At 43.1% G+C, this 27,140-nt stretch overlaps 1 protein-coding gene across 3 annotated transcripts in view; it reads left to right on the forward strand.

The window, feature by feature from the left end:
• The window catches only part of TENM1 (teneurin transmembrane protein 1), a 375,340-nt gene that overhangs the window by 241,949 nt on the left and 106,251 nt on the right, over nt 1–27,140 (forward strand). For 2 of the 3 annotated variants that reach the window (XM_060270164.1, XM_060270165.1), the window contains exons 13-16: nt 630–824; nt 11,611–11,757; nt 16,523–16,739; nt 26,477–26,596. In XM_060270164.1, the coding sequence (XP_060126147.1) occupies nt 630–824; nt 11,611–11,757; nt 16,523–16,739; nt 26,477–26,596 (679 nt within the window). The remainder of the gene's footprint in view (nt 1–629; nt 825–11,610; nt 11,758–16,522; nt 16,740–26,476; nt 26,597–27,140) is intronic. The other variant, XM_060270166.1, reaches the window with a different exon arrangement.

A 27,140-nucleotide genomic window follows, 5' to 3' on the forward strand; every position in this document is an offset into this window, starting at 1 on the left:
AGAGAGGGAGCGTAAGGCTTCCACTCCATTACATCTAGGGGCTGGAGGAAGGGGAGATATCTCACTGGTTCCCGGTTGTGCCCCATCCAGGTTGCAAGGGGATTCATTAGCAGTGGGGGGAGGGTTTCAACCTGCCAGGAGGGAAGACAGGATAGCAAAAGGTGGAGCCAGAGGGCCAACCTCCATCCTGTCACCAAGGAACGAGCACCACCTCCACTACTGGGAACTGACCCATACTGTATTCCTTTTGCAGTAATGTCTGCTTCTAAGAACACCTGTCTCAAAGGGAGGGTCTCACAAGTGAGCATGACATGCCTCTCCTTTCACAGCAATTGGAAGGGACATGCCCATTTGTCAAGACATCTTTGTAGCTTTTGCCTGGTCTCAGACCCCCTGGTTGTTGTTCTCTAGTTTACCCTTTGGTGTTCTGAACCTGTAGCCTGACCATTGCAGGCCTTAAATAAAACTTTATTGCTCCCCTGTAAGAGCATCTGTGGTTTGGGAACCAAAACACCCACCCCATTGAACAAACTTCGCCTCACTTTCAAGAAAATGCAGGTGTGAACATTAATCTTTCATTGTTATTCCTTTCTTAAATTAACTGGGTCTGCTACTTTCTGTTTTCAAAGAACTCTGCGTACTGGATTGTGGCAGCCATGGTGTTTGTGCAAGAGGAGCCTGCCAGTGTGAAGAAGGCTGGGTAGGCCCAACATGCGAGGAGCGCACATGTACTTCTCACTGCACTGAACATGGGCAATGCAAAGATGGAAAGTGTGAATGCAGCCCTGGATGGGAAGGGGACCATTGCACCATTGGTGAGTTGGGTGCGTACCACTGAGGTTTTTTCCTACAATCAAGCAGTATAAAAAATTATTAAATAAATAAATATGTTAATTATGTGCGTGCTTAAACTCCCTCACCTTGTATCACACACTATGTTGGGCTGGGGAAATTGTGCTGTGTTTGCACACTGACTTTGGAAATCTCTCCCCCTAGATGCATGGACAGTAATGCTGTTGTTGGTCTTCTGTCACCTAGTCAACTTCCCGGCTTTTTGATGATTTGCTCAGCCTACTATTGGGTGTTAGGTTGCCTTTGTTCGTACTGCTTGGTTTTTTTTATATTATTGTATCTGGTTTCTGTCTATATTTTTATTGCTGAAAACTGCTTTTGGACTTTGGGTACACACACACATTCAGGTTGGGATTAAACAGACAACTGGATAATTCAGAATAACATTTGACAGGTAGCAAGACAACACACATCCCTGCAAATATGGTACATTTAGCTCATACTGGTTTTAGTTTATTTTTTATTACGATATTTATGTCGATTGCCTGTATGCATGCATTTCAAGGTGGTGTACAGTTGTATAATAAAATATGCTACAAACATACAAAACCAATCAAAATAAAGTTCAGTAGTTTATACTAAATGTACACAATGATAGATTGTGCTCTGCATACTGATAGTGTCACTAGTCCAAACATTTTAGAACTGGTGAAAGAAAATGTCTGAAAATTGTGACATTGGAAGCAAATGAAAGACCAGATGAAGTTGACTACTGAGCCATGACTGAACAGAGCCTTGTTACGCTACAAGTAGGTCTAGGTTGTGCCTGGCGCAAAGAGGATGAAACACCATAGCCAGGAGGAATAAAGGCAACATATTTGTTGAAATTAAACATTGGAACAGTTTTTCTGCTCCACAGAAGAGACCAGGAAAGATAATTGCAGTGCTGTAACCTAGTCCAGTTGCTGGTAATCCACCTGGCAGGGAGATGGTGTTAAGAAGAGGCAAAAGTATCTCAAGCAATGTTTTATGAAATAAATTCCTCTTGGAAATACATGTTATTTGCCTCTCCCACCCCTTATATATTCCCTTTGGGGAGGGAAACTCCCTTGCAGACCCTGCCAGCCAGCTCTGCAGTGACTCCAGTAGCTGATTATAGATGAAATGCTGCCTGAAGATAGAGTGAGCTATTTTTCCCTTTGGGGAGAGTAACCAGAAGACAAGGTATGGTAGTATTTTCTTCCCCAGTACAATCCAGGGGAGGTGCCCAAATTAAACATTACTAGAACTCTTAGCTATAACACCAGGTCAACTATGGGAGAATTTGTGTGAGGAGCCTGTGGAATCCGGGAGAAGCGCTCCTCCCCCCCCCGCCGCCTCGCCACGCAGCGCCGGCATGGGACAGAGCTTCAGAGAAGGTCTCCGAAGCCCCGTCTCATGCGGGAGGTGCGCGGTGAGGCGGCGGGGGGAGCACTCCTCCCCCCGCCGCCTCGCCACGCAGCGCCGGCATGTGATGGAGTTCCGGAGAAGGTCTCCGAAGCCCCGTCTCATGCAGGAGGTGCGCGGCAAGGCGGGGGGGGGGAGAAGTGCTCCTCCCCCCCGCCTCGCCACGCAGCGCCGACATGGGACGGGGCTTCGGAGACCTTCTCCGAAGCCCCGTCTCATGTGGGAGGTGCGCAGCGAGGGGGCGGGGGCGGGGCGGGAGAAGTGCTTCTCCCCCCGCCGCCTCGCCGTGCACCTCCCGCATGAGACGGGGCTTCGGAGACCTTCTCTGAAGCTCCGTCCCATGCCGGCGCTGCGTGGCGAGGCGGCGGGGGGGAGGAGCGCTTCTCCCCCCCCCGCCGCCTCGCTGCGCACCTCCCACATGAGACGGGGCTTCGGAGACCTCCGAAGCTCCGTCCCATGCCGGCGCTGCACGAGAGCAGCGTTCTAGCGCCCGTTTTTAAACGGGCTGAATTCCACTAGTAATGATAATAATAATAATATAATTTATTATTTATACCCCAGCCACTCTGGGCGGCTTCCAACAGAAAAATGAAATAAAATAATCAATTAAACATTAAAAGCCTCCCTAAACAGGGCTGCCTTCAGATGTCTTCTAAAAATCTGGTAGCTGTTTTTCTCTTTGACATATGATGGGAGGGCGTTCCACAGTGTGGGCACCACCACCGAGAAGGCCCTCTGCCTGGTTCCCTGCAACTTTGGCTTCTCGCAACGAGGGAACCGCCAGAAGGCCCTCGGTACTGGACCTCAGTGTCCGGGCAGAACGATGGGGGTGGAGACGCCCCTTCAGGTATACTGGACCGAGGCCATTTAGGGCTTTAAAGGTCAGCACCAACACTTTGAACTGTGCTCAGAAACGTACTGGGAGCCAATGTAGATCTTTCAAGACTGGTGTTATGTGGTCTTGGCTGCCGCTCCCAGTCACCAGTCTAGCTGCCGCATTCTGGATTAGTTGTAGTTTCTGGGTCACCTTCAAAGGTAGCCCCACGTAGAGCGCATTGCAGTAATCCAAGTGGGAGATAACTAGAGCATGTACCACTCTGGCGAGACAGACTGCAGGCAGGTAGGGTCTCAGCCTGCGTACCAGATGGAGCTGATAGACAGCTGCCCTGGACACAGAATTGACCTGCGCCTCCATGCACAGCTGTGAGTCCAAAATGACTCCCAGGCTGCACATCTGGTCCTTCAGGGGCACAGTTACCCCATTCAGGACCAGGGAGTCCTCCACACAATATATGCAAATTGGGATACATTTTGTTTTGTTTTAAAAAATTACGTTTTCAGTGGTGCATAGCCCCTTTTTTGGTAATACAAAGCTAAGGGACATAGTGTCTATGGAAACCAGGGTGCCCACCACTACATCCTGTGGTGCCCACAAAAGGTCTCAATAAGTCTTTGTTGAAAAAGACTTACTGAGCTCCTTGCTAAATTTGGGTTTTCCCTATTCTTCCTTAAACATTCCCACATTTTGTTGGCTGCTAAGGTTGGACACCTTCCCTCTCTTCCATTCTGGACAAAGTACTTTCCTCTTGAGAGCAAGTGCTTCTGTGGCTGATGCTGGCACTTGTCTCTTTTTCTACTCTTCTCAAAGTGGCAGCCATTTTGTGACGGGCACCAATAATAATAATAATAATAATAATAATAATAATAATAATAATATATTGTTTATACCCCGCCCATCTGGCCGGGTTTCCCCAGCCACTCTGGGCGGCTTCCAACAAAATATTAAAATACAGAAATCCATCAGACATTAAAAGCTTCCCTGAACAGGGCTGCCATGGTACTCTCTCCAAATTCCAAATGCGCCCACTGACCGAAAAACGTTGGAGATTCCATTGCTAAGTGGCCACCCTAATTAATAGGGCTGGAAAAGTCATTTACTGGAATTTTCCCTTCTACAAAACTACCGAAGGCACAAGAGCACCATTCTATTTCGCTTCTGCTCGCCCTAATTGAGTTCCTTTTCACGGATTCTGTGTGAAATAATACTGACATAACCATTAGAAAACATACATCCCATTTTGGTTTCATTTAATAGAAGCTCTGTGAGACCAAAACCATCAGACAGTTTAAATAATTCCTATATTCTGTCCCTTCACTTTACAGGATTTAAATATTGTGCTAGTTATTAACGACGTCCCTTTCTCTCCTTCTCCTCTACCCCAAGGCTAATTTCTAATGATATTCCTAATAAGAATCTAGAACTCACAGCTCTGTTCAGAAGTCATTGCTCAGCTGTGGAAATGTTACTGTTCAATTTTAATGAAAAATGATACATTTTCTCCAAGACATTTAATAGTGTAGCCTTGGCAAAATGTCATCTAGATGTTCCCAAAGTTGTTGTTGTTTTAAATCCATAAAGGTTTTAATTGGATGCAGGAGACTTGGGTGCCTGCATTTATAGAAACAAGTTGGCCAGATACCAGCTCTTTTTAAATACACTGGCTCCTTCTTAATTCACTTGCAGGCATATTTTCTGTTTGATTACTGAATTTCCTTTGAACACCAGCAAAAACAAAAACCCTAAACTTTTCTTTGTTGTGCTCTTGGTTACATTTTAAATAAAAAATCCAGCTATAATTAATCCAGGCATCTGTTTGGCAACAGCAGGATGCTGGACTAAAAGGACTTCTTTCTGGTATGATCTCTTTTTATGTTCGCATGCAAGGGTGCCAACTTGAATAAAATATTGGGATGGGTGGGTAGGTAGGTAAGCCCCGCCTCACATAAACTGATCATAAGATGTGGCACACGCACACCATTTAAATGGCAATGCCCATCAGTTTTTGGGGGGGGGACCAGCACCCTCAAATATTTTAGGGGGGGGCAAAGGGACCTCAGCCCCTAGGAGCTGGCTCCTGTGTTCATATGCATTGATTAAATAATTTATTTCTTCATTTATGCAGTGTACAGACTGTGTAACAAAAATCTCTAAGCACCTTGCAGGAAAGAATGCAACTATAAAAACACAAAGCTAAAATCTAAAGAAATGCAAAAAAAAAGCAAAATACAGTAAAATATTAAATCACAGCACTGAGCAGCTACTGAAGGGGGGGGGGCTTTTCAACAACCAGAGAAAGCCCAACTGATGCGGGAGAGCAGGATCTCACTTCTCTGGATTGATTGCAGAACAGAGAGAAGCATATGCCTGTAGGAATTGGATCCCAGTAGGTGTGGAAACTTCATGGATCGAGCAAGGAGGCATGATCCCGCTCCACCTTCATGTGCTCAGTCATTTCATGAGTAGAATGTGGGGACATTCTGTTGGGGTCATTCAGAGGCTACCTTACACCAGGCATAACTAATTACATGTAAACTTACATGTGTATGTTACATGCATAATATGTATAAAAGAGGCAAACCCCATGCTGTACTATATTTCTACGGCACAATTTTAGAAACAAATTAAAACTTACATATCATTATACAATTATATACATGTGTGCATGTATATGTTTGAAATACTAGCTTAGGAAACTTGGAATGTATAAGCGTATAGCATGCATGTAATATTTGTACAATAATGCATATACTAATGCATATACTATACTTGAATTTTGCATATATGTTTTAAGCAAAAGGGTACTGCTTCTTGCTGAGATTAAGAAGCAAAACAGGGATCAGAAAAAATTCATGTGGTTAATATCTACATCAGGATTTTCAGATAATTCTATCCCACGTTTTATTAAAACTTGCATCTACTGTGTCTTTGATGCTTCCAAACATCCACAAAAAAAACCCTGACATTCATACTTAAGGGGTTGGAGGCATTAACTTTATTTAACTCCAGCATGTCACCAAGGCCATGCTGCAACTCAGTACTGATTCCAAGTAGATGGGACTGCACACATAGCGGCCAGCTGCTATGCCACATATATAGTTGGATCAGAGCCATCATATTTTGCTATTCAATTCATGAGAACAGTCCATGTTGCAAAAGACAATGAAACACTCCTGGACAGATAACAATAACTATTAAAAATAACTGCAGTTTATTTATTTCACACAATGTTACTGCTGGAAACCTTTTTTCTAATGGTCATTGAGATAACAAGATGAAATTAATGATATCATCCATTCACAAAGGTAGGAAAACGACCTATTTTCAGTAAAGTGGAGGCACTTCATCTTAATCAACAGATGGCAAATTAATACTGAAAGGTTTATGTGTTTTCATTTAGGTACACAAATGGTTCTGTTTTCTTCTATGTTATGCTCATGACTTGTTGGAGGGAAGCTGTTAAGGAGTGAGCTTGAAAAGAAAAAGGAGAAAATGCAAACCATTTGGGGAAACATATGTTTGTAGTCTGTCTCCTTCTTTTGCCTGGGTCTCCCTGTGATTCAAGTCTGCCAAGCCTGAGGTATAACTCTGTTGATGGGTGTAAGGTTTAGGATAGTTAAAAGCATGTGATTCAAAAATGTTGATGGCTCCATTCCCTACTCATTTCTTTTTATTTATAAGCTTACTTGCCCCCCTTCACCATAAGGTCGCAGGGTGACTTACAGCAAAGGAGTATAAAGTTATAAAACATAAAACTGTTAACAATAATAAAAACAAGTCAATCATTCCAAATGGAACGCAGCAGTATACATCCAATAAAAGGTGGGTACCACAAAACAAAAGATCTTAATTGACAAAGGCCAGGATAAAGAAGTAAATTCAGTTTACGGCAAGTGCTGTACAATGAAGATGAAACAGGCCCTCAGTGGAGAAGGACTTACACAGCTTAGGGGCTGCCTCTATGGATGTTGGTGACTTCTAACAAAACAGAAAATGAGGCAGAAATCACTACAGTTCACAGTTCTGAAGAAGTGTGCATGCACACGAAAGCTCATACCAAAATAAAAACTTAGTTGGTCTTTAAGGTGCTACTGAAGGAATTTTTTTATTTTACTTCGATCCAGACCAACACGGCTACCTACCTGTATACAGTTCACATGTTTGTCTGTGGTTGGGAACAGAAATCAGTTAAGTGAATGGAATTTGCATTTGTTCATATCATTGTTTTTCAGTGTGTTGTGAATGCCTTTTTTCCACATTGCTTTGATGTTTACACTGAAATGAATGTAAGTTACATAAATAGTTAAATAGTGCAAGACAAATGACAGTATTTGTTGGAAAGTGAACCGTAGCAGAATAGAAACAGTGTTGATGATACTCTCATCCTGGAGAGTAGTGACTAGTGGGGTGCCACAGGGTTCTGTCTTGGGCCCAGTCTTATTCAACATCTTTATCAATGACTTGGATTCATGACTTGCTTCAGGGCATGCTGAGCAAGTTTGCAGACGACACCAAATTGGGAGCGGTGGCTAATATCCCAGAGGACAGGATCACACTTCAAAATGACCTTAACAGATTAGACAACTGGGCCAAAGCAAACAAGATGAATTTTAACAAGGAGAAATGTAAGGTACTACACTTGGGCAGAAAAAATGAAAGGCACAAATACAGGATGGGTGGCACCTGGCTTGAGAGCAGTACATGTGAAAAGGATCTAGGAGTCTTGGTAGACCACAAACTTGACATGAGTCAGCAGTGTAATGCAGCAGCTAAAAAAGCCAATGCAATTCTGGGCTACATCAATAGGAATATAGCATCTAGATCTAGGGAAGTAATAGTACCACTGTATTCTGCTCTGGTCAGACCTCACCTGGAGTACTGTGTCCAGTTCTGGGCACCACAGTTCAAGAAGGATACTGACAAGCTGGAACGTGTCCAGAGGAGGGCAACCAAAATGGTCAAAGGCCTGGAAACAATGCCTTATGAGGAACGGCTTAGGGAGCTGGGTATGTTTAGCCTGGAGAAGAGAAGGTTAAGGGGTGATATGATAGCCATGTTCAAATATATGAAAGGATGTCATATGGAGGAGGGAGAAAGATTGTTTTCTGCTGCTCCAGAGAAGCGGACACGGAGCAATGGATTCAAACTACAAGAAAGAAGATTCCACCTAAACATTAGGAAGAATTTCCTGACAGTAAGAGCTGTTCGGCAGTGGAATTTGCTACCAAGGAGTGTGGTGGAGTCTCCTTCTTTGGAGGTCTTTAAGCAGAGGCTTGACAGGCATATGTCAAGTATGCTTTGATGGTTTTCCTGCTTGGCAGAGGGTTGGACTGGATGGCCCTTGTGGTCTCTTCCAACTCTATGATTCTATGATGGTGAAAAATGAACATTGGAATGGAAATCACTGCCTTCTTGGATCCCCAGCTGCCAGAGAGAAAGTTATCTCTTGAAGGACATTCCCGCACACTTATGTGGGTGACCTAAGTACCAAGAAAGCCCCTTCCGCAGATCTTAGTATTCAAGAAGCTTGGTAGGGATGAAGACAGCCTTTTCGATATTTTCCTTCCCCACACCCAGTCCATTGCTAGTCTCTAATTTCATAGTTTCATAGTCTTCTAACAGGAGTCTTGTGGTGGACCTATTGATTCTTATTTGACAGAGTTCTTCTTAAGCCAGTTGTTTGAATTTCTACAGCTACAGATAATTCTGTCTGCCTTGCTAAGGGATGTTAGGAGTGCAGTATGAATGCTGAGAACTTGGTGTGCCCCCGCCCCGCCTGCCAGCCCCCATACACAGCTGCTGGCTCAGAGCTTATTGCCAATACTCAGGCTCACCAATCAATAGAACATAATTAAGCAGCTTCAGAATGCTGCAGGCAAGCTCTGTTGAACACATCTGCTGGCTGAAACTCAAGCTGTGATGAGCATGTCATAGAAAGAGAGTGAATCCAAACCATTTATACCCATTAAGGCTGCAGTTTTAAAACACGCACACACCTCATTGAACATAGCGGGACTTACTTCAGTGTAAACACACAAAGGACTGGACTGCAAGGTTGCAGTTATTTTGGCATACTTAAAAGCAGGGACAGAGAAGCTTTTTCAGCCTGAGGGCTGCATATGTGCTGGGATAACTCAGCAGAGCATGAGACTCCTAATCTGAGGGATGTGGTTTTGAACCCAACATTGAGCGAAATATTCATACATTGCATGGGTTGGGACAGTGCTTTTTTTCCAGGGGGTACTCAAGGGTACGTGATACTGGCAACTTTTGTAGTTGTTGTTGCTGTTGCTGTTGTTGTTGTTGTTAAGTGTGACACTTACTGTAACAACTTTATGGTGAGTTGTTCAAGGGACCCCTGAACATTAGGTCCAGTCGTGACCGACTCTGGGGTTGCGGCACTCATCTCGCGTTATTGGCCGAGGGAGCCAGTATACAGCTTCCAGGTCATGTGGCCAGCATGACAAAGCTGCTTCTGGTGAACCAGAGCAGCACACATAAATGCCGTTTATCTTCCCGCTGTAGCGGTACCTATTTATCTACTTGCACTTTTACGTGCTTTTGAACTGCTAGGTTGGCAGGAGCTGGAACCGAGCAATGGGATCTCACCTCGTCGCGGGGATTCGAACCGCCGACCTTCTGATCGGCAAGCCCCAGGCTCTGTGGTTTAACCCACAGCGCCATCCGCGTCCCTAAATGCTGAGTACCAGCACCTATTTTTCTAGGGGGAAAAGCATTGGGTTGGGACTTGATGACCCTTGTTGTCCCTTCCAGCTCTACAGTTCTATGATTCCTTTCTGCCAATGGTGGGTAGAGGCAGAGCAACAAATGCAAATTTTAGTTTTGTGCAGTATGTTAGTTTATGAACACCCCCTTCTCTCTTCTACCCAGGCAAGCAAAATGCATTATCAGGGTTCACTGACATATTAATAAGGCAACGTGCTATAGGCGCGTGTGCAGCATGACGTGTGTGTGTGTGTGTGTGTGGAGAGAGAGAGAGAGAGAGAGCGCAGCTGTGGCGGGGGAGGATGTGTGGTGTGGAGAGAGTCCTGCAGGGCAAACAGAGACCTGTTTGGCCACATTTACCCCCTGGATCTGAGGTTTCTCCAACCCGCTTAAAAAATAGAGAATTCCAAAAGAATGTTACAAAAGACAAGGGTTACAAACCATCTAAAGTGCAAGTAGAATATGATGCTTCAATTTGTTAGTTTGTGGGATCAATAAACTAAGGAAATTATAGGTATAAATATAAAAAGATACCTGAGAAGGTTAAGCCAATCGTGACTGAACTGGGGTTCTTAAGTGTACTAAACAGGGTTATATTTAATTCACTGAACCAAGTTTGAATTTTGATAAGCTGTTAGGTAAAAGCAGTTATTCTCTGCAGGGTTTTTAATGGATCAGTCTATTCCAGTCTGTGTTAATTTCACAAATGTTTATTCATTAGTCCTTTCAGTCTAATTTCCATATTAATCTGCATGTTTTGTTTTTTAAATCTGTATGAAAATTCGTACATGAATTTGTATTTAAATACTTTAATATATGTACTTTATAAGAAAATACATATTTATATAATATTTTTGCTCGGTTTATGCATTTCTAAATGTTTTTTTATCCTATAATGCATTTTGGTATGTTCTTTGAGGTGAGAGCTCTACATTATTGCAAAGTCAGAGAAGTGTGAAATCCAAAGAATACGTTCCTTTCCATGCATTAGTCCAGGAGGTGAGAATCAAGTTAGTTTGCCTAAAAATGTAAACCAGACAAAACTGTTCTTCATCCCTACCAGTACATGTGTGATCCATAAGCTGATCAGAACACACTTATTTGGGAGCAAGCTTCATTTAGTACAGTGGGACTCACTATGGGGAAAACCTGCATAGAATCAGGCTGCATGTTATTAGGGATACAGGAGAAATTTGATGCAGTTCACATTTAAACCTACCTAACTCACATTTTTCAAAACAGTATAAGATCTGAAATACAACTATCCTTTGACATGCGGACTTCTCCGAATTTTACAGGGCAGTTAACCAACCAGGCAATGTGTACAAAAATGTATATTAAAAATGTTGTATATAGTGAAAGTAACATACAAAATGTGTTGTAATAGGGAAAACCTGCTTGTGAAAAAATGTATATACTAGACTGAAAGGAGAAATTTGCTGCATGATGCAGATGAATTTTCAAGAGGAACATATACATATAGTCAGAAACTGATGAGGAAATGTGAAGGACTGAACTTAAGATTGGGAAAATGAGAAACCGGGAGAATCTGTCTAAAATAGAGATTCACCCACCCTTACTAAGTGCTAGTTTCAAGCTTCTATTCAAGAAACTCTAAAACAACTTTTCCTTCAGTTGATACTTATCTCTATTGACCATTTGCACAAACAGTATTTAGCTATGACAGAATGGTTGTATAGCAAGGAGAGTGGTAATATGTCACATTGGTAAAAAAAATTGATTGATTGATAAAAATTATCATGGACAATGATAATACATAAAGTTTTGTTTAATTGTTCTCTTCCTAGATGGCTGCCCAGGTCTGTGTTATGGAAATGGAAGATGCACCCTTGATCAGAATGGATGGCACTGTGTCTGCCAGGTGGGCTGGAGCGGAATGGGATGCAACGTTGTCATGGAAATGATGTGTGGAGACAGCATTGATAATGATGGAGGTATGGGCATGCTTTATGACCTCCAAGTATTGTACAATTAGATCCTGTGTATTGCCTTTTTGCTGTCTTACTGCTTACCCCGCCGAGAGCCATCTGTAATCAAAAGTAACTTTTGATTTTTTAGTAAGTTTTTAGTACTGATCCTGTATTGACTAGCAAGCTTGTTGCTTGCTCGTTTTTAAACTAATTTCATTCTTTAATTTTCTGTTATTTGTGAGCCTACTTGGGGCTAAAAATAACTATATCAGATGAATATTTAAACTGGCAAATAGACAAAGTGAAGGACCACACTGCAGAGTGCACAATTCAGACATGTTTCTCTGAAGTGGGATAGTAATGTGTCCTCCCAACCATTTTGTCCCACCTCCAAGCGCTTCATCTTTGAATATGCACACAACATTAAAGGCACCTCTCTCAATCTGAAACAGTGGAACAGATGCACAGCTGTGGAGTGCTGATTTGTGCTTGTGGCATACATCTGTGCCATGCTGGCAGGACTTAATGATAGCAGCCGCGTTCAGCTGATGCCCATCGTGGCAAAAATCTCTTAGTTTTCTGAGAAATTGCCACATTTTACCAATTCTTTCATTTTATTCCCATTTGCCTCTCCCACTTTGCTACTTTGGCACAGCAGCCATAAGTTTCCTGACTGGGAGTAGCCCAAAATATCTGGAGGGCACCAGGTTGGTGAAGGATGATCTAAGATGATATTTCAAATTTGCTGAAATGGTTTACACACACACACACACACACACACACACACACACACACACACACACTCACACTTTTGTATGTCCAGCTATTGTTGAAAAAGCAGCAGGGATGGTTCCATATAAACTGCCTGGAAAGCCTATGTTGAAATCTCTGAGTGTGACATTCTCACATTAGAGCCTCAGGCTCCAGAATAATAGCTCTACCTAAAACCAGAACCAACAAGACTGCACATTGCAAGCAGTCTGGGTGAGGATCACATCACTTCTAAGCTTTCTGTAGAGCACAGAGCAATGCATGCTGTGGCTCTACAGAGATGTGTCCAAGCCTCCAAGCAGATATTCACTCTGATTCCCAGACATTCTTACTTAGGCTGTGCAGCTGGTTTTGAGTAAAAATTGAAGCGTTCCAAATTTGACGCAGGCAATCTTGCCATCCTACAACCCACAATTACCGCCCTCCTTTGACCCCCATCCTGCTAAGTCCTCCCCCAAGTCCCCCCCCCCACGCTTTAAAAAGAGCAACAAACAATGATAATTTTTATTGGTGTTTTTGCATACAAAATAAGATCTCCAAAACCAAGGCATCAAAAAACAATCCCAGCAGCAGAAGTTGAAACCATTTTAATGTTGTTATGTACAGTATTGCTTTTATATCCTGCCTTTCCTTCTGGAGGAGCCCTGAATAGCATACATATCTCTACTATAAAATATTTTAGGAAGCATCCTAAAAACAGTGTCTGTTAATGTCAGTGGGTTGGACCAACAAAGGGTACAATCCTAGCAAATATGTAGCTTGTGGGCACATCTATGCTGTTAGAGGCCAAAGTGCCCTCTGACTAGGAGTACCTTCATCTTGTACACCAGCTGTGCCCATATCTGGATCAGGAGGATCTGACTGGTAGAGTCCAAGCATTGGTAACCTTGAGACTAGATTATTGCAGTGTGAGGCTGCCCTTGGCCCTGAAACTCCAGCTGCTGCAAATGATGTGACACTTCTGCTAAAACATCTCCATTGGCTGCTCATCTGCTACCAGGCCAGGCTGAACACTCTTATGTTAACATACAAAGGCCTGAACCACTTGGATCTTGGATATTTTACAGACTGCCTGAGCCCTGAGCTGAGATAATCCCGAGGAGCTATGTTAGCAGGGCCGGCTCGTCGTAGACCCCCGGTGGCGCAGGGCACCATGGCGCCGGCCCGCCAGGAGGGCGCCGCGAGCTGCGCCCACCCGCTGGCCGACCGGTCTGCCGGTCTGCTGCGCGCGGCGCCCACCTGCCCACCGCGCTGGGAAACGGGGCGGGAGGGCGCCGGAGAGATTGCGCTGTGCCTGCCCGCCCGCCCGCTGCGCAGCAGCGCCGCGCCCACCGCGCCCCGGGAAACGGGGCGGAAGGGCGCCGGAGAGATCCGGCGCACCATGGCGACAGGGGCGCTTAAGACGGCACTGTATGTTAGTTGCCCCTCATGCCCCAGAGGCCCAACTTCCCTCAACTAAAAGTTAGGCATTTAGTGTTGCTCATCTCCATGGTGGGGAACATTATTTAAACAAAGATACATTATTTAAACAGAGGTTTTTTTAATATTGTTTTGTGTTTTATTGTTTTATCATATGTTGCTGTAAACTGCCCTGATATTTTATAAGATGGCAGCAAGGGTTTTTTCCAGCTGGAGCTCAGTTCCAGCACCTCTCAGGTGGGTGCATCGCTGTTATAAGAGAACAAGAGAGGCGTTCATGGTGAGTTCAGGTACCTATTTTATTAGAAAAACAGCACTGTGTTGTATATTAGTTGTTTATTGTATATACAACACAGGACACTGTTGGCGCTGTGGTCTAAACCACTGAGACACTTGCGCTTGCCAGTCTGAAGATTGGCGGTTCAAATCCACACAACGGGGTGAGCTCCCATTTATCTGTCCCAGCTTCTGCCAACTAAATGGTTTGAAAACATACTAGTGCAAGTAGATTAACAGGTACTGCTGTGGCAGGAAGGTAAATGGTGTTTCTGTGTGCTCTGACACTCGTCACGGTGTCCCGTTGCGCAAGAAGCAGTTTAGTCATGCTGGCCACATGACCTGGAAAGCTGTCTGTGGACAAACACTGGCTCCCTCGGCCTGAAAAGCGAGATGAGCACTGCACCCGATAGTTGCCTTTGACTGGACTTAACCGTCCAGAGGTCCTTTACCTTTACCTTTACCTTTACAACACAGGGCAGAAAATATATAGGAACTTGCTGTCATTCCATCCCAAATACTCTAGCCAAACCTGAACCTAGCTTTCCTACTTTTATTTTCCTTCCTTCCTTCTCCATTGTTTTATCCTTACTGATGTAGATAAAACTTTAACTCAGCTTATCGTTCTTTCACATATAGATTATTGTACAGTATTATTTTCTGATCTTCCTATCTCACATTGTAAGCTGCTTATCTCTGTCCTTAATTCTTCTGCTTACTGATCTCACAGCAGTCCAACATGTATCTCCTTTTTTCTTCTCTCTTCCTCATTTCATATTGAATAGGAGGTGCCACACCTTGCTTTCCTTACCTCGCTACTCTGCTTTCAATTTATTTACCTTCTTGGATTGTGTTACCAGGTAGTGACAGCCCCAGCCCCCAGGGATCATAAGGAAGGAATAAAGACTCTGACAACATTACCTATATGGAATTAAAATTAGGCCACAACTTTATTAAACTTCTGAATGTAGAAAGACCTTGGGTGTTTATCCCTCCCAATCCCCCAGCCAGGGGGAACTGGGGCTCATCAGGGTAAATGGGATATGGGGGTGCTCTGTGAGACGTAAGTGTAACAGGCAGCCAAGCCCATATCACAGCACGCAGGGTAGTTCACTGACAACTTTTCAGTGTATGGCCAGTGACACCCATATATATAACCCCTTTAAGAGGGGGACCCTGGAACCTGCAAACAAGAAACATTAAAGAAAAGGAGGGTAGGGAGGGTAAATCTCCAGAGCCGACTGGCTGCCTATTGTTGGCTCCACCCCCTATTTATAAATGGGGCTGGCCAGCAAGATTACTGAGGCTGGGCACGAACCTCCAAAAGTTAACACTGAGAGGCAAGCCAGCTCCTGTTTGCCAGTAAGCTCTCTGGGAACTGTAGCACCATGCGCGATCCTGCAAAGGGCACCCACAATGTAAAGTACAATGTAAAGTGTGAGTGCTCATTCTCCATTCTTCTGCTGCCTATTGCACCACCAACTTCAGTCTAAACTCTCCCCTCAACTGGCTACCTCTTTATTTACCTACCTCTTTATTTACCACCAGTCCAGGGGCTGTTACCTCCAACTATAGGCCACCTAGCCTTTTATCACCCCCATTCTATCACCCCCATTGGAGATTCACCCTTCCCCTTCTTTCACAGGTACTTCATTGTGCAGAGAAAAAGTAGGACATAGATGTATGGATGGTAAACAAGGAATACTGAAATTGTCATAAATATATATTGTCATAGATTGTCATATAGTCATACCTCGGTTTAAGTACGCCTCGGTTTGAGTACTTTCAGTTTAAGTACTCTGTGGACCTGTCTGGAATGGATTAATCCACTTTCAATTACTTTCAATGGGAAAGTCTGCTTCAGGCTAAGTATGCTTCAGGTTAAGTACGGACTTCCAGAACCAATTACACTCATACTTCAGGTTAAGTACGCTTCAGGTTGAGTACTCCGCGGACCCATCTGGAACGGATTACTCCACTTTCCATTACTTTCAATGGGAAAGTTCGCTTCAGGTTAAGTACACTTCAGTTTAAGTACTCCGTGGACCGTCTGGAACGGATTAATCCACTTTCCATTACTTGGGAAAGTTCACTTCAGGTTAAGTACGCTTCAGGTTAAGTACAGACTTCTGGAACCAATTGTGTACTTAAACCGAGGTACCACTGTATATATTATCCATTGTGTTTCTATTGTTAAGTCTCTTTGAGATGTTTCCTAGGAAGAGATCGTAAATGCAAGTAAATAAATAAATAATGCATTCTTCGCAGCCGTCAATCCTTTGGCTCCTGTATTGCAACTTTTTCCCTGTATTATCCATTTCAGATGGTTTGACAGACTGTATAGACCCTGACTGCTGCCAGCAAAGCAATTGCTATTCAAGCCCTCTCTGTCAAGGGTCCCCTGATCCCCTTGACCTCATTCAGCAGAGCCAGCCTCCTTTCTCTCAGCATCCTCCAAGGCTCTTTTATGATAGAATCAAGTTTCTTATTGGCAAGGAAAGCACTCATGTAATCCGAGGAGATGTCTCATTTGAGAGCAGGTAAGTGTTTTGTGTGTTTTCTTTACTACTGAAAACTGCTTTCCAAATTGAAGGTACTCAACCACTACACGGGTGGGAATGGTGTGTGTGTGTGTGTGTGGAATTAAATGATCCTCGATAACTTCTTTGGGGGATATTGCCTGGTCTTCTCCACACTTAAAGTAAGGCCATAAACAGATATTTTAGATTTGCTGCATAGGTCATTTACACATATATACTGTTTTCAGTTTTCAGTCATGAAATAGCGTTGACATGCAAAAATGTCCAATAACTTAATAAAAAGTAGTTTACATTTGTCTGCATTTAAAACAACAAGAAGAGTGCTGCAGTAGTGGGAGGAAAGGGATTGACTTTTTAAAGCTTTTTTTTGGAAGCTCTGACCAAGAAGGATACATCCTTTTGAAAGATAAATGGCCCCATGTAGAATCGTCTCAGGACCTCATGGTAACATTCTATGATATTTCTGTATTTTTGGTTGAATTCTGATGCTATTTTTTGTTGTTTTGATTGATGTATATCTTGTACTTTTATTGTATGTTTCTTTTGAGTTCATATGTGTTAATCTTGTTCACTAGTTTGGGGACCTTTGGGCGAAACTTACCATGCCATAAGGACTCCCCACATGCGGTAAATGAGCATACCATAGGCAGGGTGATGTATGCTGATGCATTTGTTTGCTACACGCAGGAAAGGCTATGTGTCTTTGGGGTGTTTTCCGGCATAGGACCATAAGGGCCATAGCAGCTTAGTGATAGAACAACATTTCAGTCTCCAGCATCTCCAGATAGGAAGGTCTTGTCTGAAACCCTGAAGAGCCTCTGGCAGTCAGTGTTGACGATACTAAGCTGGGTGAACTAATGGCCTGACTCAATAAAGGGCAGCTTCCTATTCCCTTGCCCAAAGAATTCAGGGGCTATAACAGAATAGGCTCTGACTGCTGTGGCAGGAACTGTAGGTCATTAGTAAGCTCATAGTTTGGATGCAGAAAGTCCCAAGTTCAATCCTTGACATCTCCATTGGGGTGGGGGCCGTTCCAGGTGGCTGATGAGACACTGGAAAGCTAGTCAATATTTAACACTGGGCTAGATGTACAAATACTTATATTCCTGTGAAAAAGTTGAAATCCAGAACTGGGCTTCTTCATTGGTTGTTCTTAAATTGGGGATAAATTTCTAAAGGCAAAGTGACACTTCACATGTAGGACTAAGCTGGTGCAGTTTGTGAAGGAAGAGCCATTTGGGAGACTCTTGAATGATGCACATGATCTAGATCTGTTTTAGTTTGTTTGGATTGGCATAGAAACCAGCATTGTTTGGAATGTGGTCAGAAACCAGCATAGTCGGCTGAAGCTAAATCCTTCGAAGACAGAGGTCTTCTGGTTGGGGCAGGATGACATGGGGCCGGGGGGGGGGGCAAATTCCATCTTTCCCTGGGGCTCAATTAGTGTCAGCCCCTTCTGTCAAGAGCTTGGATATAACCTTGGATGCCTCCCTTTCCATGGAGGCTCAGGTTGCAACCACAGCCAAGGTGGCATTTTTCCATCTCTGCTGCATTAAGCAGTTGGTCCCCTACCTTTCTCAGCCTGACCTGGCCACAGTGATCCATGCGATGCTCACCTCTAGGCTTGATCATTGTACACGGGGCTGCCCTTGAAACTGACCCAGAAACTCCAGCGGGTGCAGAATGCTGCGGCAAGACTCCTTACGGGGTCCTCACCGTGAGATCACATTCATCCAGGGCTTTACCAGCTGCACTGGCTCCTGGTGGAGTACAGGGTCAGGTTGGTTTTGACCTTTAAAGCCTTATGCGGCTTAGGACCCTCGTACCTACGGGACCACCTCTCCTGGTATGCCCCGCAGAGGACGTTAAGGTCCACAAATAATAACATACTGGAGATCCCGAGTCACAAGGTGGTTAGACTGGCCTCGATCAGGACCAGGGCCTTCTCAGTACTAGCTCCGACCTGGTGGAACGCTCTCTCTCGGGAGACTAGGGCCCAGTGGGAGTTGTCATCCTTTCGTAGGGCCTGCAAGACGGAGCTGTTCCGCTTGGCCTTTGGACTGACTCAGTCTGACCCCAGTGTTACCCTCCCCATAGGCTTTATTCTACAGATATTTAAATGAGGTTGCACTTGTAGATTCCTAATTTTAAAATTGAATTTTAACATTGTATTTAATCTGCATTTTAATTGAATTGTTTCTTTCATGCTTGCTTTGATATTCTTGTTGTTAGCCGCCCTGAGCCCAGTCTTGACTGGGAAGGGCGGGGCATAAATATTATTATTATTATTATTATTATTATTATTATTATTATTATTATTATAGTACTGTGGTACCTCTGGTTAAGAACTTAATTTGTTCTGGAGGTCCGTTCTTAACCTGCAACTGTTCTTAACCTGAAGCACCACTTTAGCTAATGGGGCCTCCTGCTGCCGCCACACCGCCAGAGCACAATTTCTGTTCTCATCCTGAAGCAAAGTTCTTAACCTGAGATACTATTTCTGGGTTAGCGGTCTTTGTAACCTGAAGCGTTTGTAACCTGAAGCATTTGTAACCCGAGGTACCACTGTAGAGAAGAACAGAAAGATCTTCCTGATCTAACAAATAGCTCTGTGTACCTTAAATCAATAAAGATATTTAAACCAGTTTGTTCTGTTGCTGAACTAAAAATGAGCAGGATCCTACAGCCACAACAAACCTCTGAAGGTGGCTTGCTTAAGCAGGTAGTATCAGGCTGGAGTCACATGAGCTTGGGTAAGTCTAAGCAGAAATAACTCTCCTGGATCAGAGCAAAGGCCTGTCTAGTCCAGCATCCTGTTTCCCACAGTGGCTAGCCCTGATGTCTCTTGAAAGGCTCGACATCATGACACGAGGGCAGTAGCCATCTCCTGTAGTTCCCAAGTGACTGTATTGAGAAGCAATGCTGCTTTTGATCCTGGAGGCAACATACTGCAATTATGGCTATTAGTCTTACCCTCCTGACAAGGTCTGAAGTTCAACTGAGGCCTTCTATATGTCTTGATCTCTCCCCCTTTCATGAAAAGTAGAATGACTTTAAAGAGTAGTCCTTTATCTTTGAGCCTTGCACTCTGTCACCTCTCAGTCTATTGTAAGCATTGGGATGCAACTCTTCTTGGAGGCTGATGTGTCTGCATAGGAAAAAGTAGATAGAGGGAGGAACCTCCAGGTTTCCTCAACTGTCCTGTCTGACCTAACCTGTGTTGACCTTACCTCAGGTGCTAGACTGATAGCGTTTTTGGCTTCATTACCTGCTTCCTGCTTCTCCATCCTCATCTTAGTAGAGGATACATCTTTTTCGTCCTGCTTACTGAGGTACAAGAGCAAGCATGGCTCAAGGCAACATCACCTTAGCTAGGATTTTTCTTAGCCAGCATATGCTTTCCAGAATGAATGTAGCTTTCTTATTTTCCTAAACTCAGAGTCTCATCGTGATTCTATCAAGGTTAAGTGTGCCCCTTCAGTAGGAATGCACAGTATTAAGTTCAACTTCTGGTTAGCGTTTTAACTCCAAATGCCAGCACAGTCAGCATGAGGTCTCTAGGGTACAGAAGGGACAGTTCCTCAGGGTGAATCTGGTTCAAGAGGTGCTGCCTCTTGGGGGCCTGTTTTGGTTCTCTGGTCAAAGGGGCTGTTGGCTGACTGGCTCAGGCCTGGTGGCAAGGCCTAGGTTCAGTCCCTCCATGGCTTGCATCACTGGTCTTCCTGAACCAGCTGGTCATTCCTCCTCTGTCAGGGAATAGTATGATGTAATTCCTCATCCAACCAGGAGTTTCTGCCAGGAAATTCTCACCAGTTTTTATTCAAACAGGGAATTATCATCAATGTGCCTTAGATTCAGTTTGCTGGAAAATAATGGTGGTTGTGTGGGTGAATGGTATACCTTTGAGTCTATAATACATATGTGTGTTTCTGTGTGATTATAGAGAAGTAGTTTAATGCTCTGAAGGCAAGGTTACAGATATTTTCCTCTGAAAAAGGAGTAACATTTGAAATATGCAGCTCATAAGGTTTTATACAGTAGCCCACCCCAGGCAACTATAATTTATGTACTGGTGTCGACAGCCACAGATCATCCATAATGCCTAACAGTTTCTCATGTACCCTGGCTTGTAAATTAGATTTCTTGGTTCTTATACATTGTTGTACTGAAGGAGAAAATATAGCTAGTTGTGCTGATGTACTAGAGAGGGAGAAATCCCAAAATAAGGATAGGATAATATCTTTATTAAATCAGTGCCTGGATTGGCAGCCACCTGAGGACTCCACACATACCACTCTGAGATCCATCATGAAAGATAAGCAGGATATGAATGTAATTAAATAAAAAATATTAGGTTAGACCATGATAGGTGCAAAACAGATTCAAGGTTGGACCAAAGGTTAATAGGAAGAAGGAAAAAATGACCTTTCTACCTTTGAAAACAAAAAAAGGGAACATTTGGATTCATTTCCTATGTGCTGCAATTAGCACAGGATATGGATCTGAATTGTTCTTTGTGCTGAATGTCAAAATTGGATGCCGAACATGCTTTTAGAGGAAGCTGGGAGGCTTGTATGATATGGAAGCAATAAGAGGCAGGTATTAAAAAGCCCCTGTGAAGGAATAGGGATTTCAGCATTTTGTGTTAGTGTTTTTGTATGCAAGTAATGGGTTATAGAATGGTTTTGCTCTAAAGCCTCTCATGCATAAGAAGGTTAAAAAAACAACTCATATGAATGTTAAAAGTTCAAGGGAATGTTTAGCTCAGAATGCTGTTCACAGGAGGGTCAAAAGTTTAAGAGGATGTGTTTTGCACAGGAGATTCAAAAGTTATTCCTAAGAACATGGCAATTCAGGGGAAGTAGAAAGTTAACTAAGAAACTACTCATCTACTGATTGATTAAAGTGCTGGAAGTTAGCCTATACATTGAGGAGTTTGTTGTGAAGAGCTGGAGTTTAAGAGCTGCAAGAGAAGAAGAGGGATAAACAGTTTTTAAGACTGCATGAACACTGGAAAGTGTTGGAGTTTACAGTTGGATGCTGCAGGAGGAAGAAACCAAGAGAGGACCACAAAGGGATCCACAAGCTGAACTGTGGGGTGAAAATTGTTAAGTATTGGCTTGATTCAGGAAACATTCTAGAATAGGTATAACTGGATGTTTTTATCTCTAAACTCTAATGGAGAACTACACAAACTTTAAAATTAGAGTCTTTCGCCCTGAAAATTATTTCCTCAACCTGCTTAACTTTTCCTTTTGCTAAATTCTTAAGTAAAATCATAATATGGTCTGAAACATTATTATTCACCCTGTGTCTGAATGCTGTACCACTTTATCTAATACTGGAAGAAAAGAAGAGACTGAGAGGAGATATTATAGCCATCTTCAAATATCTAAAGGGCTGTCACGTGGAAGATGGAGCAAGCTTGTTTTCTCCTGCTCTGGAGGGTAGGACCCAAACCAATAGATTCAAGTTACAATAAAGGAGAATCCAACTAAACTCCACAAAGAATTTTCTAGAGGTAAGAACTGTTTGACAGTGGAACGGACTTCCTCGGAAGGTGGTGGACTCTCTTTCATAGGAGGATTTAGTGGAGATTCCTGCATTGCAGAGGGGTTGGACTAGATGCCCCTTGGTGTCCTTTTTAACTCTACAATTCTATGATTCTAAGTTCAGAAGGGTTGTTTGGTGTCAGCAGCCAGAGACGGGGGAAATATATCGACAGAGTGACAGCAGCGACGTTTTTCAAAAAGGCGGAGTTGGTTTGGCTGATTTATTTGGGAGGAATAAAAAGAGAAGCAGGGCAGAGACTTTCATAATTGATAGACCATGGCTTGACTGTTTTGGGAACTGTACTGGACTGTGATTTCAGATCAACTACTGCTAGCATTTTGTAAGGCTGAAAGCTCTCTGCCAGGCCATTTTAAAAACTTTAAAAACAAAATTAAAGGGTAAAGGGACCCCTCACCATTAGGTCCAGTCGTGACCGACTCTGGGGTTGCAGCGCTCATCTCGCATTATTGGCCGAGGGAGCCGGCATACAGCTTCCAGGTCATGTGGCCAGCATGACAAAGCCGCTTCTGGCGAACCAGATCAGCACATGGAAACGCTGTTTACCTTCCCGCTGTAGCGGTACCTGTTTATCTACTTGCACTTTGATGTGCTTTCTAACTGCTAGGTTGGCAGGAGCTGGGACTGGGCAACGGGAGCTCACCCTGTCGCGGGGATTCGAACCGCCAACCTTCTGATTGGCAAGCCCTAGGCTCTGTGGTTTAACCCACAGCGCCACCTGCATCCCTATAAACCTGATAGTAGTTTCCATAATTAAAGACAAATTAAGTTCATTTTGGGGGTAGAACTTTGAATGATTCCTAGTTCATCTTCAAGTTCACTTCCTTTCTCTCATAGCTATATATATATATATATATGGCAAGTGGTTATTTCTAAAGTTGGAAAACAAAAAGTGGAAGTAGCATTATAAGGCTTATGAAACATTTACAGAGGCTATAATGTTGCTAAGCACTTTTAGCACTTAATCACTGTTGCTAAATGATAAGAAGGGAGGGAGGAATGTGAGTCACTTTTTTTGTGCCTTGCCTGTGGAAGAAATTCAGTCTCTTTCAATAAGTGCATGTACAGGAACAAAGTGAATGATATCTTGTGCTTCTTTTAACAGCTTTGTGGCTGGCACAGATTAAGCAGCACAATACTTTTGTAGCATGGAAATACAACAATTATGCAGCAAGTTTCACACATTGACATCCAATATGCCAGGCATCTTATTCTTTCTGTGTGGCTCCAGAATTACTTCTGGATGCTATACAGCAGCTTGTAACATTCTGAATGCTGAAAAACACATTTTGCTAGGAATAAAGAAATTATGAACTAAAAAGTTCATTTGAATGAACTTGAACTGTTTTGTAAAAGGACAGACTGCAACAGGTTTATTTTTTTGCAGAGGATGAACTTGAACCACTTGAACTAGTTTCTTTTTAAAAGGAACTTTCCAAGCATTACATGTATAGTGTACAGTATGTGTAACAGTGTAAAAGGTGTACACAGTAGTTGAGCTGTACAAATCAGCATGTACAAATCTCTTTCACATAAAGAATTGTACAGGTGTGGAGATAATTTGTACCTGTGTTCAATGTAACACATTGCAAGCCTTTAGAAACAGATGTCTGGTCAGATGTCTGCAGACCAGGCCCAGTTGAAATTAGGAGAACTGGACCTAAAGGAAATGGAGTGTGACTTCCTAGAGGTAATGTGTCTCCTTCAACATGGGGATGAACAGAAGCATGGGAAAGAACAGCAGGAAGCACAATTTTGATGGAGTGTATCCATCAAAAGGAGGAGGAGCAAAGGTATGAGGAGGAGATGCTGCAGTTGAAACAACCACCACCACCCAAGGTCACAACAAAGGATTTCATGGCATTCACCCCTGGAGAGGATCCCTATGTGACTTTGCATGAACATTTCCTGTGACACTTGGCAAAAATCAATATCAATACTAAGCATTGGTGCATTGTATCAAGTATTCAGAGCATATCACATACATTATCTCAGTAATCCTTGATACAACCCTGTAAAGGTGACCATTGTTTTATCTCTGTATTGCAAACACTGAGATAGGGGAGTTGACACGGCTTAGTTCATGGCAGAGAGAAAATTTTGACTGGCACTTACTAGATTTCACTTATAGTCACAATATAACACCAGTGTTCAGATTGCCCTTCAGTCACTTACCTTTCACGATGGACCCTTTAGCATTTCTAAATGAGCCAAATATATCAACCTACTTAAAGCGTGAAAAGACTTGACAGTCTGATGTTCATACTGTGGCCATGGATTGAGGGTGTGCATATTAAAATAGTTTACTCATTTTTAGCCACATATTGCTAGCAATTTGCTTGATTTGCCTTCATACATGTGACAAAAATTATTCTAGGCCTTGAGTTAATTGCTCTCCCGAGGCTGCTTAGACCAGTGTTGTCAGTAGGAAGGAAATGAATAAACCTTACCAGACCTTTTCCCCTTAATACATTTCACTGCAACGTTTGATGCAATAAATTATACATTTTTTGAGTAAAATTGCCATTTGTTAGTTTGTCTATCAGACATACACTTCATAAGTTAATGCCTCTTCTGTTGGTCAGAAAAGACTTGTAACATTATATGTAAGACAAAGTACAAGCAATTGAAAATGCAAGACAATACAGCTAGAGAAAGAAATCATTGAACCTAAGGCTATCCATAACTACTAGCCATGATGGCTATGTTCTACCACCACTATCAGGGTCAGTATGCCTGTGAATATGAGTTACTATAAATCACAAGTGGAGAGGTTGCAGTTGTACTCAGGTCCTGCTTGAGGGCTTCACATAGGCATCTGGTTGGGTACTAGAGCAACAGGGTGCTGGACTAGATGGGTCATTGGCTAGATTCAGCAGGCTCTTATTGTTACTGCTGTTGGCATCTGTCAGTCTTGGGAGACAATGGGAGACCACTTTGGGGGTGAAGTCAAACATTTGGAGAGTTGCAGTGCCTGCTGTGGCTGTAGAGATCCATACGAGAGAGACATAATTTGTTGCAGCTGGGGCTGATGAAGGCATCTGGTTTTGTGATGCAGATCCATCACAGTGTTTGTTCTCTCTGTGCTCTATCCAGTGGCCACCCGTCCTTTGTTCACTGTTGTGGATGAATGACCTATCTGTCTCCAGGCACTACAGTCTTCTGCAAGGGATTCCCACTTGGCGGGATTGATGTTGCTAGCCTTCATGCCTTGCTTGCAGAATCTGTAACAGATATTGATCTGCCAAGGGACCTGGTGCCTGAAGACATGTCCCTGGGGATCGTGCCACTTTGTGGACATGCCCAAACCAGTGCAGATGTCACTGAGACAGGAGTGTGTACTTGGTAGGACTGTGGTATTAGGTGAGCACATCTTTCTTTGAGACTCTGCCCTGCCATGTGATGCCCCAAATCTTCCTGACAACGGCACATGGGGAAGGTGTTGAAGCATCGTTCCTGGTGGTCGTAAGTCACTTCCATAAAGCAGCATGCTCAACATGCAAGGCTGGTAGACCATCTTAGGATTGGTTGTTAGCATCACATTCTCCCATACCATTTTGGGAGAGAGAGAGAGACAAGCCATTGCCATGACTGCATTGCCAATATGCTTATCCAGTTCAGTGTCAATGGAAAGGTTGATGGTTATGGTGGAGTCCTCTGCAAAATCCATGCAAGGGACCCCATTTTGTTAGGGGATTGCAATGCAAGCCCCTTCCCGAATCAGGATGGAGTTTGTATGGAATCCTGCAAAACTGGGGAGGATTAAACCTTGCTCATCAGCTGGTGAGTGGGGGGTTAAATTACCCTTACTTTAACTGTGTACACTGTTCCTCCTCCTACCTCTCTAGCTCACACTGGCAATGCCATTTCAGCCTCAGTGGCCAAGGGAAATGGTAGACAATGGTACAGCAGGATGGTTGCTGTGGACCTGCCTAGGCCTTTCCTAACAATTCCTCCACAGCGCGCCACCTCTGCTTCAATCTATGCTTTTGTCACTTATCTTTCCTCCGCTTCTCTTTCCCTCAGGGTCCATCACTGCTGTGATGGTGAAGCAGTTCTCAGAAGTTTGTCATAATGCTGTACTTCACTGTACAACCTGTACAACTATCATTGGATGTCTCAGCATCTTCCTTTATTTATGCTCATTTCACCCTGTCTTAATGCAGACGTGCTTGTGTTGTTCGAGGCCAGGTGGTAGCGATAGATGGAACCCCCCTGGTTGGCGTGAATGTGAGTTTCCAAAACCACAATGATTATGGATACACCATCAGCCGACAGGATGGAAGGTGAGACAGTTTATTCTGTGCCTTCTGATATTATTTTACTTCATTTTTGAGATGCATTTGGTTAATTCAGTTGTTGAAAATAACTTGGCTGTCAACTAATTAAATAATTAAGTCTGGAGACTTGTCTGTCTTTTAAACTGATTAGTTATTTGATTTTATTTGAATGCAAATCAGCAAAATATACAATTTTTGGTAAATATTTTAGTTCATTTTTCAGTCGATAAAAGACAAGTAAAGGAACTATAACAAAAAATCAGAAATAGAGAACATTAATACAAAACAAAATAAATATACAGACATGCATAGTACTGTAAATGCAGTCTGTGGGTTAAGTAGAAAGGTGAAAAATGTACGTATTTAAATAAGGCACATTGGTAGTTTTTGTATAATTCCAAATTACCGAGTCTTGTGATGGTGGTTTTCTTGAGAATATTGAAGTTGCTCTATAAGTAATAAAGGGTGCCACACCATATAGAAAAAAATCTCAAGTTTCTAGTCCTTGTCTAAATTTCAAATAACATGTAATTTTCTCCATTACAAAATA

The sequence above is a fragment of the Zootoca vivipara genome, chromosome Z, assembly GCF_963506605.1.
Source record: "Zootoca vivipara chromosome Z, rZooViv1.1, whole genome shotgun sequence".
NCBI lineage: Eukaryota > Metazoa > Chordata > Lepidosauria > Squamata > Lacertidae > Zootoca > Zootoca vivipara.